The sequence below is a fragment of the Nomascus leucogenys genome, chromosome 6 (genome assembly GCF_006542625.1).
Source record: "Nomascus leucogenys isolate Asia chromosome 6, Asia_NLE_v1, whole genome shotgun sequence".
NCBI lineage: Eukaryota > Metazoa > Chordata > Mammalia > Primates > Hylobatidae > Nomascus > Nomascus leucogenys.
Window position 1 is genome coordinate 67,714,445 of NC_044386.1, and position 12,263 is coordinate 67,726,707.

General features: G+C 45.6%; 1 protein-coding gene across 4 annotated transcripts in view; it reads right to left on the bottom strand.

Moving 5' to 3' along the window:
• The window catches only part of RYR3 (ryanodine receptor 3), a 568,187-nt gene that overhangs the window by 208,793 nt on the left and 347,131 nt on the right, over positions 1 to 12,263 (bottom strand). For all 4 annotated transcript variants that reach the window (XM_030814359.1, XM_030814360.1, XM_030814362.1 and 1 more), the window contains exons 32-34: positions 8,927 to 9,092; positions 1,973 to 2,059; positions 1,356 to 1,582 (exon numbers count right to left, since the gene is read on the bottom strand). In XM_030814359.1, coding sequence (XP_030670219.1) covers positions 1,356 to 1,582; positions 1,973 to 2,059; positions 8,927 to 9,092 — 480 coding nt within the window. The remainder of the gene's footprint in view (positions 1 to 1,355; positions 1,583 to 1,972; positions 2,060 to 8,926; positions 9,093 to 12,263) is intronic.

The following is a 12,263-nucleotide window of genomic DNA, read 5'->3' on the forward strand; positions in this document are numbered from 1 at the left end:
CTCAGAAAATGTAGATTATGCTTTCTGTCATTCTACCATCTACATCAGGGGTTCCCCATCCCGGGGCCATGGACAGGGACCGGCAATAGATTCTCATAGGAGTGCAAACCCTATTGTGCACCGTGCATGCGAGGGATCTAGGGTGCATGCGAGGGATCTAGGCTGCATGCTCCTTATAAGAATCTAATGCCTGATGATCTGAGGTGGAACAGTTTCATCCTGAAACCATCCCCTCTACTCCCTCCCCCAGCCTCACCCGCCACCGTCTGTGGAAAAACTGTCTTCCATGAAACCAGTCCCTGGTGTCAAAAAGGCTGAGGACCACTGATCTGTATCATTTGTATAATGTCCAATCTACCACTATCCATGGGGTGTTCCTCCAACAACCTGAAAACAAACACACCTGCACTCTTGTCCAGAGAGGAAACACCTTCCAACCTGAAACCAGTTAACATTATCCAGTCGGCTCTCTCTTTCTTAACTTAGAGGTCTATTTGTATGTTGCTCCCTTGTTTGTGTGGGTCCAAGCCCTGGGCTCTAATCTCTGCTTAGATTTTCCATTTAGTCTCACGCCTCCTCATGGATTTGAGGACCCTGTGGAATTGACTTACTTGGCTGGGCTCCTGGTCTTTTCTGCCCCTTTCCCGCCATGGCCTGCCCTGCTGCCCGTGACCCAGTGGGACACCTAAATGGGACCTATGCAGGTATCAAATACCTCCACCCTTTCCTATTACTCTGCTTTTTTATTCAAAGAGGTCAAGGGATAGCAATAACTGTAACATTTATTTCTTACTATGTACAGAAACTGTACCAGATTATACCTATATGATCTCATTTTTTTCCTCCCAGAAACCCTTTGGGTGGGCATTTCTCTCACTGTGTAGATGAAGAGAGCAATGTTCAAAGTACACAAGTAATGTACCCAAGGCCACATAGCCAGAAAGAGAGAGGAATGGGATTGAACCCCAGCCATAATTAATAGCACCTCTTAGCAAGGGGAGACCAGGAACCTGATTCCTGATTCTCTAAGTCAAGCTAGAGTCTTCCCCTTCCTGTCATAAATGATGCATATTTCAAGGTAAACTGGTTTTTAATTTAAGGCATGGCACTGTTCCTTAATACCAGGCACTACGAGCTGCAACAAAGGCCCTGTGGCAGGCACCTTGTAGGGTGTTTCCTGCTGTTTCTGAGTAATGAAAGTGGGAAGGAATAGAAACTGAGGCACTGGGGAAATCAAGTCATATTGGGACTGAGCAGGATCCAACACAGATGCTCCTGGTTTCCTTCTGGGCTGGCTTGGCTCTGCCTCACCTGCCCCTCAGGCCTGCCCCTTCCTTCGCGGGCCCCTCTGGTACCTGTTCTCCTCGGGGATGTGGAGCGCCATCATCTGCAGGGGCTCCAGGCACTGCACCACCCAGCCGTGGCGCTCGCTCACACGCTCGGTCTCCACCTTCAGGAAGCTGTTGGGCATGCGGCTCCAGAGCACGGGCTGGATGGTTTGGACGTCCAGCCGAGGTGGACACTGTGGGACTGGGTTCTTCTCTTCACTCTTGAATACGGCCGCCGACAGGGGCATTGCGTTCTGGGGCACGTGGGGAAGGCATTAGAAAAGAAACACACAGTTGCTGGATGACGCACCCAGACATTTTAACCAATATGGTCAGTATAAATTAAAGAGGGACAAATGTATCCAGGGATCTCTAAGGGCTTTACCAGCATTAATTAGCACTTCAAATAATGGGTTATATGAGCATTAGTTGATTCTTTCAGCACCCAAAAGAGGTGGGAAAAGGGGAAGATAAGAATGCATATTCTATCATCTGAATGCCACAGGAAAGGGCAGGGCCTGGAGGTGGGGGGCTTATGGGAAATGAGCAGGCTTCTCCCATCTTCTGAGGCCTGGGATTTCCCCCCTAATGGTTCGTGATTCTTTCTCTTGTCATGGCCATTAGACGAGAGGACAAATAAATACCTTCAGCTTTCCAAGTTCAAACTGAAACAAAGAAGTACTTGTAGGCTGCAGGAAGACTGCTGGAAACACTTTGGTATTAGGCTCCACCTGGAAATCAAAACAAATCGAAAGCTTTGCCCAGAGCTGGGCAAACATCACAGCTGGCTCAGCCATTGGGTGTTTTGGTCAACAATCTCATTCCAATGACTGCTAGCTGTCTGGTCATTCTCCACTGCTCAGAAATTAGCAGAGACCGATTATCTATCAGCGGAGATTGTCACAATTCCACACCTTAAACACTGTCTCTGCTCAGGGCTGAATAATCTCAGGTCCTTTCACTTTTTCTCTCAGATACCTGTAGCCAGTAGCTTCCTCCAGTGCACAGGACAGGTAGGTGTGAAGCTAACTCCCCACCAAAGGCATACCTGCTGTTGGTCACTGAACAGTGCGATGTGCTTGCTCTTCACAGAGCCCAGAGACACGTGGCACATGGCAGCACCATCACTCTCCACACCTGCCCGTAGGAGATGATAACTGGGATAGGGTGGTGACTCAGGCAAACCGACATTAGTCAAGCAAGCCCAGGGAGATCCCATGATAGGGTTTCTCAACCTTGGCACTGCCGACATTTCAGGCCAGGTAGCTTTTTGTGGTGGGAGCCATCCCGTGCACTGTAGGATGTTGAGCGGCATCCCTGCCCTCTGCCCACTGCGCATCAGCAGCACTCTCTGTCCCCACCACAGTCATGACAGCCAACAAGGTTCCCAATGTTGCCAAATGTTCTGTGAAGGGCAAAAGCACCCCTGATTGAGAAACACTGCTCTACAGGCAAAGTCTGTGAGGTCCCTCACTGGAATAACAAAAGGACACTGTCTCCCTCTCAAAGCTCTCATTCTCCCCGGGTTCCTCTGGACTCCTCTCCATCCTCCCCACTCCCTTTGTATTCTTCAGCATTCCAGTTCTTATGTTGAAGGGTCTGGCATTTACTGATTGTGCTGCAGCTGCCACTTAGATGAAACATTAGATTTATCAATGTACCACATCAGGAGCTCCAGGTATTACTTGCTCCCTTTGATGGAGGAGCAGCCTCTGAATTCCATATTACTAAACTGTTTTCAAGAGAGAGTCACTGGAGGATGATGGAAGACTACATAAAGTCTGCTCACACACTGGGACTTTAATTCCACCAACTGAAACCTTTTAGGTTGAAGCAAATATAGACATTAGGAAATTCTTGCAACTCTCCCCATCTACAAATGAGGGGATGGCAGGTGTGCTGGACATACCCTAAGGTGACCCCAATGAGTCATTCCCCTAGAACTTTTGTCTTGCTTTCAGCAAATAGAATGGCAAAGATGAAGGACCTGTCACTTCCTAGATTATTTTACGTAAAACTTCATCTTGGTGGACTGGAGAGAAAGCTTCTCCAGCTGACCTTGGAGATGTGAGCAGCTACACTGTTAGAAGGCTTACGAGAGGGCCAAGGAACAAGGAATTCTTGGGGGCGGAAGGTGGGGAGAGGGGCCCCTGGCTGCAGCCAGCATGAAAACAGGACCTCAGTTCTACAAATGCAAGCAACTGAATTCTGCCAACAAGCACGTAAGCATGGAAGAAGATACTGAACTCTAGAAAAGAATGCAGCCTGGCTGACACCTTACCTGTATCCTTGTGAGACCCTGGACTGAGGGCCCAGATACACTATGGCCAGACTCCTGATCCATAGAAATCATGGGATCATAAATATGTTATTTTAAGCCGCTAAATTTGTAGTAATTTGTAATGTGACAACAGAGAATGAGTACAGTGAGTTTTCTTTTTGTCAAAGCAATTGTCATAGGTTTTCTTTAAATAATGAACTTCCTCAATGCATTTAGACACAAGATTTACAAAACCACACATTTTTATGGCTATGACTTAGAAGATTACATGATTTAGTGCTATCATTTGTTCATGATGAAACAGGATGGATTGGTTAAACCCCAGACTTCCACCCAGTACATGGTCCTTCTAGTACACAAAAGTGGCCTCACATTTCAGGTAAAAACATTTGGTTTATACTGGATGTTCCATGGATGATATGAAGAGATAAGTGCCAGTAAAACCAAAATGTTGGAGTAGACTGCCAGTACTGCCTGCCTCTGCCTGAAATAAGCTTTGTAAAGGACTTTCAACAGATGATGATGCAGTACCTATTATATACTTGCTTTGTGCCAGACCCTGAGTTCATGGTGATGAGACATGAATAGGAAATTCTGATTTGATGTTGTTCTGACTTTAGCTATAAGGCAGGAGTCGTCCCTGGGCTGGCTCCCAGATTTCTCAAATGCCCAATATGTGACATCTAGAACAACTTGTAGGCCTCAAGTCACTGCAAACTGAAGGGAAAGAGCTCCTGTGGCTGAGGAAACTTCATGTGGACCAGCAGGAAGCCCATGCATCTGTGCTAACAGGGAGAGAGAAATGCATTCAGTCGAAGGCTTCCTTGGCTGAACTAAATCACACCAGTATAGGAAGCCATAGCTTGAAGAGGGAGTTTTATTTTCAGGTCCCTCAGGACTGATTCCTGAAAACTTCATAAACTGCCCAAACTCCAGGGCTCTCCTCAATCCTCCCTGAAGAAAGTAAGTGTTTTGAGAGCATTTAGGATGCCCTGGGATAGGTTTATTTTCCACCATGCAGAGTATACTCCCACATGATAAACAAAGGAAATGTCTCTTCAATCACTAAAATAAGAAAAAAACACAAGTGTGGGCTCATGAGGGTGTAATGAGGATAAAAATGGGCAATTGGTGGTGTGGTAAGCAGGATTCTAGAAGGCCCTCTGGGACCCCTGGTGTTACTCTTATGATTGTGCTATGTTGCACAGCAAAAGGCATTCTGCAGATGTAATAAAATTGTACTAACCACTTGGCCTCAAGATAGGGAGACCTTGTTGGCCTTTTCAAATTGCACGAGGCTTCTAAAAGCAGGAGTTTTCCTGCTGGAGGAAGAAGGGAAAATCAGAGAGAAAAACCAGATGTGCCCTTGTTGGCTTTGAAATGGAGGGGGCCACGTGTAAAGGAATGTGGGTACCCTCTGGGAGCTGACAGTGGCCCTGGCTGATAGCCAGCAAGGAAACAGGGGCCTCAGAATCTAGGACCTACGACCCATAATCTCAAAGAACTGCCAATACCTTGAATAAGCTCAGAAGTGGATTCGTCTTAGAGCCTCCAGATGAGCCTGGTTCAGGCCCAGGGTACACTTTGTGTTCGGCCTTGTGAGAATCTGAGTACCCAGTCAAGCCTGCGGAACTCTGAAAGAATGTGTGTTGTTTTAAGCTGCTAAATTTTGTGGTAACTTGTCAGGAAGCAATAAAAAAATGCCTACAGGGGGATTTCCCAGCCATGGGTCAGGCTGGCAACACATACTCGGTGAGCATTCACTAGGTGCCAGGTACTGTTTCATGCATGGGGAGGCAGCAGTGAGCACAGGAGAGGGCCTCTGCCCTCAAGGAGCTTACCTTCTAAATGAGGAACTTACATGCCCATGGATTGCGCAACCAGCCCAGATTTAGCACTGCTGTGGTATGCCACTGACATTTTCCCTTTTGTATCTGAGGCACCTTTCATCACTGGCTGATCTGTTTGTCCTTGCAATAATGGACATTCTTTTTCTAATCATGTGTGAAGGTCATGGCGTAGGAACGGGCCTGAATTGAAAGCTAACCCCACTTGTAAATCCAAACCTCATAGCTGCCTCTGTCTCAGACTGGTGTGCCTGGAGTGGCGATCACCGAGGAGTATCTCTTGAATGTAGATTTTATTTCTCAAATTCTCCACTGATTATATTAAGTGGACAGAAAAATGTGTTCAAATTGCTTATCACTATTTAATGGGGAGGTCTAGAAACATTGTTTGAGAGACTCCTTCTCTCATTAATTTGGTTTCTAGCCCTTTCTGAATCTGAAAGCCAGTGTATAAATATTGCTGGACTGTTCTTCTTGAGATAATTGAAAAATGAAAATGGCTACAGCTGCGGAATAACAACAATCCCACTGTCAGGGACCAGATGCATGGCAGGACACGTTACTGTTTTGCCTGGAATGAGAAGGGGGCTGGCTGGATGTGAACCTCTCAGGTTTCTGGACAGAGTCCTGATACTGTCTCCTTTGCAGCAGCATTCTTAAGGGCAAGAGTCAGGACTGGGATCGCTGAGCAGGGTCATCAGGATTTCCATGCACAGGGTGGAGGAAGGCTCTCCAGGAGGTAGGGTACCAGCACCCAGCCAAAAGAAGACAACTGACCAGCCTACGTCACCCAGGAGGATGGTGAAAGGTGGGCTAAAGCTGCCACCGTATCCTCCTCTTCAACATCATGGGCTCTTTCCTGAAGCAGACAAGTCACTGCTGCTGCAAATGCCATTTAAAAAAATTAATTTTTTTGAACTTCTAAAGATCAGCTAGTCTTAAAAGTTACGAGATGCTTTAGTGTTCTCTGCAGCTCAGGGAGGACCCTTCAGTTAAACTCATTTCTAAAGTTAATGGGAAAAAGCTAATGGATTCTAAAGGACAGCGGTAATGTAGATAAAACATTTATCAGGGGATTTGGGGGTGGAGGAGATAGAATCATGAAAAAGTACTAGGAGAATAATACTTTACTTTCTGCCTGAAAGCCTGGCTTTGTGAGTGCATCTTTCTGGAAATAGCTGGTTGGGCCCCAGCTGCTGAAGCAAGCGTGCCAAGTGGTGATGATTCCACTTTCTCCCAGGAGGAGGAGGAGGAGGTGCAGAGAGGGTCACGCACTGCAGGAGGTGCTGGAGAAACAAGGTGGCGGCCTCTGTGCCAGCAGGCTGCTCCCCGCCCCCAGGAAGGGTTTGGTCCACCTGTTCTTGGTCAATGAACATTTCAGATGGGAGGTGGCTACTCTGTCTGCTGTCTACCTTACCCCATTCTCTCCAACCACAGGCCAGAGAACTGGCCGCCAAGAGGCTTTTCAGCCTGGAGGCTGTAACCTGAGGCTGATTTAACAATCAGGGGTTTTATCCATGTACATCATAGCAGGATGTTTTTAACTTGCTATAGTTAGGTAAACTGGTGACCCTGAAAAACTGTTGGATTCCTTAAATAATGCACGCCACTCTCCTGCTCAGAAACCTTCAATGGCTCCCCATTTCCTATCTATACCTCCCCAGCTTTCCAAATAAATTTCTTACCAATAACCATAAGAGCCCTATGCGATGTTGTCCACAGATCCCCAAACACACTTTCTGCTTCCCCATCTCCATAATACTTCTTGAGCTATGTATTCAACACTCTTCTCTTTCTACCCATGAAAATTCATTCTTTTTATTTTTATTTTTATTTTATTTTTTTAAGAGAGGGTCTCACTCAGTCACTCAGACTGGAGTGCAGTGGAACAATCATGGCTTACTGCAGCCTTGACCTCCCCAGACTCAAGTGATTCTCTCAGCCTCCTGAGTAGCTGGGACCACAGATGTATGCCACCACAGCCAGCTAATTTTTGTATTTTTTGTAAAGCTGAGGGTCCACCATGTTGCCCAGGCTGGTCTCGAACTCCTGAGCTCAAATGATCTGTCTGCCTCAGCCTCCCCAAGATACTGGGACTACAGGTGTGAGCCTCCATGCCTGGCCCGTAAAAACGCTTTTTCCTTAAAAAAAGAAAAAAAAAATCAAGATTTCTCCTTAATGAACATTTTCCTGACTGCTCGTGATGGAATGAGCGCTTCTTTTTTGAACTCGTATAGCGTTCTCTGTCTACAAATACTTGTGACTCTCCATTCTACCTTGGAGAGTCAAGAATGTTTAACATAGACATTAATTCCTTAACCTCCCATCTCCCATAGCTTGCTCTGTGGAACTCTAGGTTCATAGAACATTACTGATTCTTAAAAAAAGTGCTTTTCTTTGTCAAATAATTTGAGAATTGCTTGGTTAGATAGGTTTCTTTCTGAAGTATTTATCAAATATTTCAGTGTGCCAACCTTCATTACAAAACTTCAAGAGGAGGATGTGATACGTGGCAGTTTCCCAAGCTTACCTGGCCATCAAGGATGAAGAGATCAGGCTGCTTGTGGTTAATGACAGGTAAACCTACATGTGTATAACGGATGGTTTTCCTGAGTAGCTCTATGGAAGTTCACAGTCCAGGAAATGAGGAAACACATTATTTATATAAATGTTTTTTTTTTTTTTTTGAGATGGAGTCTTGCTTTGTTGCCCAGGCTGGGGTGCAGTGGCATGATCTCAGCTCACTGCAACCTCTGCCTCCCAGGTTCAAGTGATTCTCCTGCCTCAGCCTCCTGAGTAGATGGGACTATAGGCACAGGCCACCACGCTCGGCTAAATTTTGCATTTTTAGTAGAGACAGGGTTTCACTGTGTTAGCCAGGATGGTCTCAATCTCCTGCCCTCATGATCCCCTCACCTCGGCCTCCCAAAGTGCTGGGATTACAGGCATGAGCCACCGTGCCTGGCCTATAAATGTATTTTTAAAGCATCTTATAAGGTAGTCATAGGGAATGTGGATAACCTTCTTGCAAAAGGGTATTTCCTGGCAAATTAATCCATTTTTATAGGTTTCTATTTTGAGTACAGAAGTTTCTTAAAGTGAGAAGTATTTCTGTTCACCTTTTACATCTTGTATCTTGTATAGTGCAGGTAATAGATAAGGCTGCACAAGAAATATTTATGAAATAAATAACATTTACAGCTCAACACCAAGGAAAAGACCTTTTGTCCTCTAGAAAGACGACTGGCATATTGGATCAACCAATAACTATGATTGCCCAGCCCTTTTTTCTCTGCATACAGTGAAGTAACTTTGTTGTTGTTTATTTGTTGTCCTAAGTGGCCCATGGCCCACGTGGGCTTATCAGCTTGACACACCGTGGCAGGAATGCTGAGTATGGAGAACAAGGAACACAGTCACAAACACCAGGCCTGGGATAGCCCTGTTTCAGCCCCAGAAGCCGCCCTTACCTGGTAGCAGGTGCCCAGTTCCTTTCCGTTGGCTGAGAAGGACAACATGCCCATCGCCAGATCCACGAGACAGCCGATCTCCAGGTCCACGTTGCTCCGATTTGATCTCTGGGAACTGGCTACAATGTCCCCACCCCAGACCATGTAGCAGTTGCTGCGTTTCACACTAGGAGCCAAGACAGGAAAAGGCACAGAATCTGGACTGGGGCAGTTTGTAATCAAGACTCAGGAATGAAATGAAAAATAAAAATGGCTACAGAAACTTTCCTAGAAAGCTTTCTGTTCAGCTCCAAATACCTGTTTTTTCTTAAATGAGTTTATTTAGCTTCAACCTAATTTACTCAGACACAAACCACTCAGTGTAAGGATGTGGCAATCTATTCAGGCTACCTCCTTCCAAAGAGCACAATATTCAGAGAACTGTTTCCAGACTCAATGTCAACACACCTTTGTGAAACAGATCATGGGAATGGCAGTATCCCACCAAAGAGACGGGAAATTGAGGCACGGAGTGAATGACCACCTTCGGCAAACTTATACAGGGATTTGGAATAAGAGGCAGAAAAAAAGTCTGGGTTCAGAGTCCCAGTCTGGTAACCAGGGCAAAAGGCTGTAAAACACTTAAAAACTCGGGCCCACATTCCTTAGGATGGCCGGCCTGCGCGCCCTACAAAGTAGTTTTTCTCTGACACCTTGCCGCTACGTTGACTTATATGCCCCTGTCCTTCCCAGTGCCTTGGAGTTCTGCCTCCCGCACTACTGGCTAACCATCAACTTAGGTGCCTTGCTTAGCTGTCTACCAAACCCCAGAATACAAAACTCCATTACAGGTATTTACACTTAAAAGCAAACTATAATAATGAAAAAGACTTTAAGGCTCCCAAAGCCTGATTCCCTAATTGTAGGATTTCACATCCCAGGTGAGCTGTGGAGATGTGCAGTGGCAGAAGTGATTCTCAGATTTCCCCCACCGTGGGCAAGAGACGGCTGATTCTTTCTCCTTCTAAGCCCACACTGGGGTACATCAGCTCAGGCACCTGGTCCCTCGAAGTGACATGACATGACTTTTCTCAAGTTAAATAAAAGGGTGACGCTATACCTGATGGAAGAGCAGCCCCTTTAAACATCTTAGGGTCAGTCTGATGTGACTCAGCTTGGCTTCCTGTTGTGGTCCTCAGCATGGAGGGCAAGGCCACACAGGGGCAGGGATAGTACATTTGGCACTGTGGGGTGGGTAGATCCTGGAATAGATCCTGTAAACTCTGAGAGTTGCTTCACCTCTTGGGATGACGTTCTCATTTGAAAAACCAAGGATTCACTTAGGATTCTCCGAGTTCCTTCTGCCTCTAGAAGTCTATCACTTTCCTACGTTGTAAGCATGCATTAATCTCCTGTCCTCTCCTTTGGGGCAATGATGGGTCCGCTCACTTCCTGTGAATGCCCTCAGGCAGGGGCCAGTGCAAATAGCCTCTTTCAAAGAGTTATAGCATTATTAGAGTTCCATAACTGCAGCCATGTTAGTACTACTTTTTAGTGATTAAGGTGCTAACCATACTGATGACTAATACAGAATTCAATTAATAATGTATTAAAGCTGTGGGAATGTGAAGTGGCTGACTTTGGTCATATATTAAAGGTCCGAAATTCAAAATGTCCTAAAGCATCTGTAAACGGATTTTGTATTTATTGCTTATTACATAGGAAAAAGAAGTAAGAATTATTGAATGTGTACCATACAGTATGTCTTATCCTAGGTGCTAAAATGTCAGTTAATTTTCACAGTAAGTACGGCCATGGAGGTTCAGATAAATCAAGTAATCTATCTCGTATGGTAGAGCCAGCAAACTGGAATTACAAACTCAGATGAGGTGGACACTTCTGCCTTTTCTTCTGGCTGAAGAACAAAGCCTGGATTGGTCTATTACTTTAGAATACTTTCATTTCCAATCTAAACCAGATGTCGCTTATAGCATCTATTTTGGCTCTCACAATGATGGACATTCAATAATGGGAATAATAATTATACAGCTGACCCTTGAAAAACATGGGTTTGAATTGCATAGGTCCATTATACATGGGTCCACTTATAGGTGAATTTTTTTCAACCACACATGGATTGAAAATACAGTGTTCACAGAGTGCAAAACTCACCAATAGGGAAGGCTGACTTTTCCTATACAGAGGTTCAGTGCTGACTGCAGTCATTAAGTATGAGCGGATTTTGGTATAGGCGGAAGATGCTGGGGCAAATCTAGCTCATATGCCAAGGGATGACTGTAGCTGATATTCACTGAGTGCCTGAATTGAGGCACTGTCCTAAGAATTTTTCTATGAATTGACTTATCTAATCCTTACAATACTCTGTGATGGAAACTATCATCCTCATCTTTAGATGAGGAAATCGAGGCCCAGGGAGGTTAAATGACTGGTCCAATGTCATATGCCTACGAACCCAGGCAGTTTATTCTAAAGCCAGCACTTTTTTTTTTTTTTTTTTTTGAGACAGAGTCTTGCTCTGTTGCCAGGATGGAGTGCAGTGGCGTGATCTCGGTTCACTTCAACATTCTCCTCCTGGGTTCCAGTGATTCTCCTGCCTCAGCCTCCTGAGTAGCTGGGACTACAGGCACATGCCACCACGCCCAGCTAATTTTTATATTTTTAGTAGAAACGGGGTTTCACCGTGTTGGCCAGGGTGGTCTCCATCTCTTGACCTCGTGATCCGCCCGCCTCGGCCTCCCAAAGTGCTGTGATTACAGGCGTGAGCCACCGTGCCCGGCCTAAGCCAGCACTCCTAACCAGCTGCAGGTCCCTCATGACACAGTGACTGTGACTCACCTCCGGCCACTAGTCTTTGGTGAGCCAATATTCTCTAAAGGGCACTGATTGCAAGACGTTCCTGCCTTTGTAGGGAGCAAAGGCCAGCTTGAAAAACAACTTATGACATCTCTACATATGGCTGTATAGGGAAAAGATGCTCCTATACCTCACATAGGTGGGGAATAGATGGAAACCACAAGCCATGGTCTCCTGAGTCACCTCTGGAGCACATCAGGCCAACAATCCCTTCTCTGGCAGCAGTGCCAGCAGACCAGTGGGAGGGTATGGGTATGCCTAGAACGTGCTTGCCCTAAAGTTTCCTAATTTCTATTTGGTGGTTATTATTCATGAAGTTTCAATGCCTCTTTCATTCCTTATGCTTTCAACCATTATAAACTCTTGGGAGGAGGAGTTCTGAGTATATCAGTTAGTGTGTGATGTGGTATATCTTTTTATTTCTTCTGAATCAACTTCTCTCAAGCACCCAGAGATTTTCTCTGTCTTGTCCTGATGTTGTAGA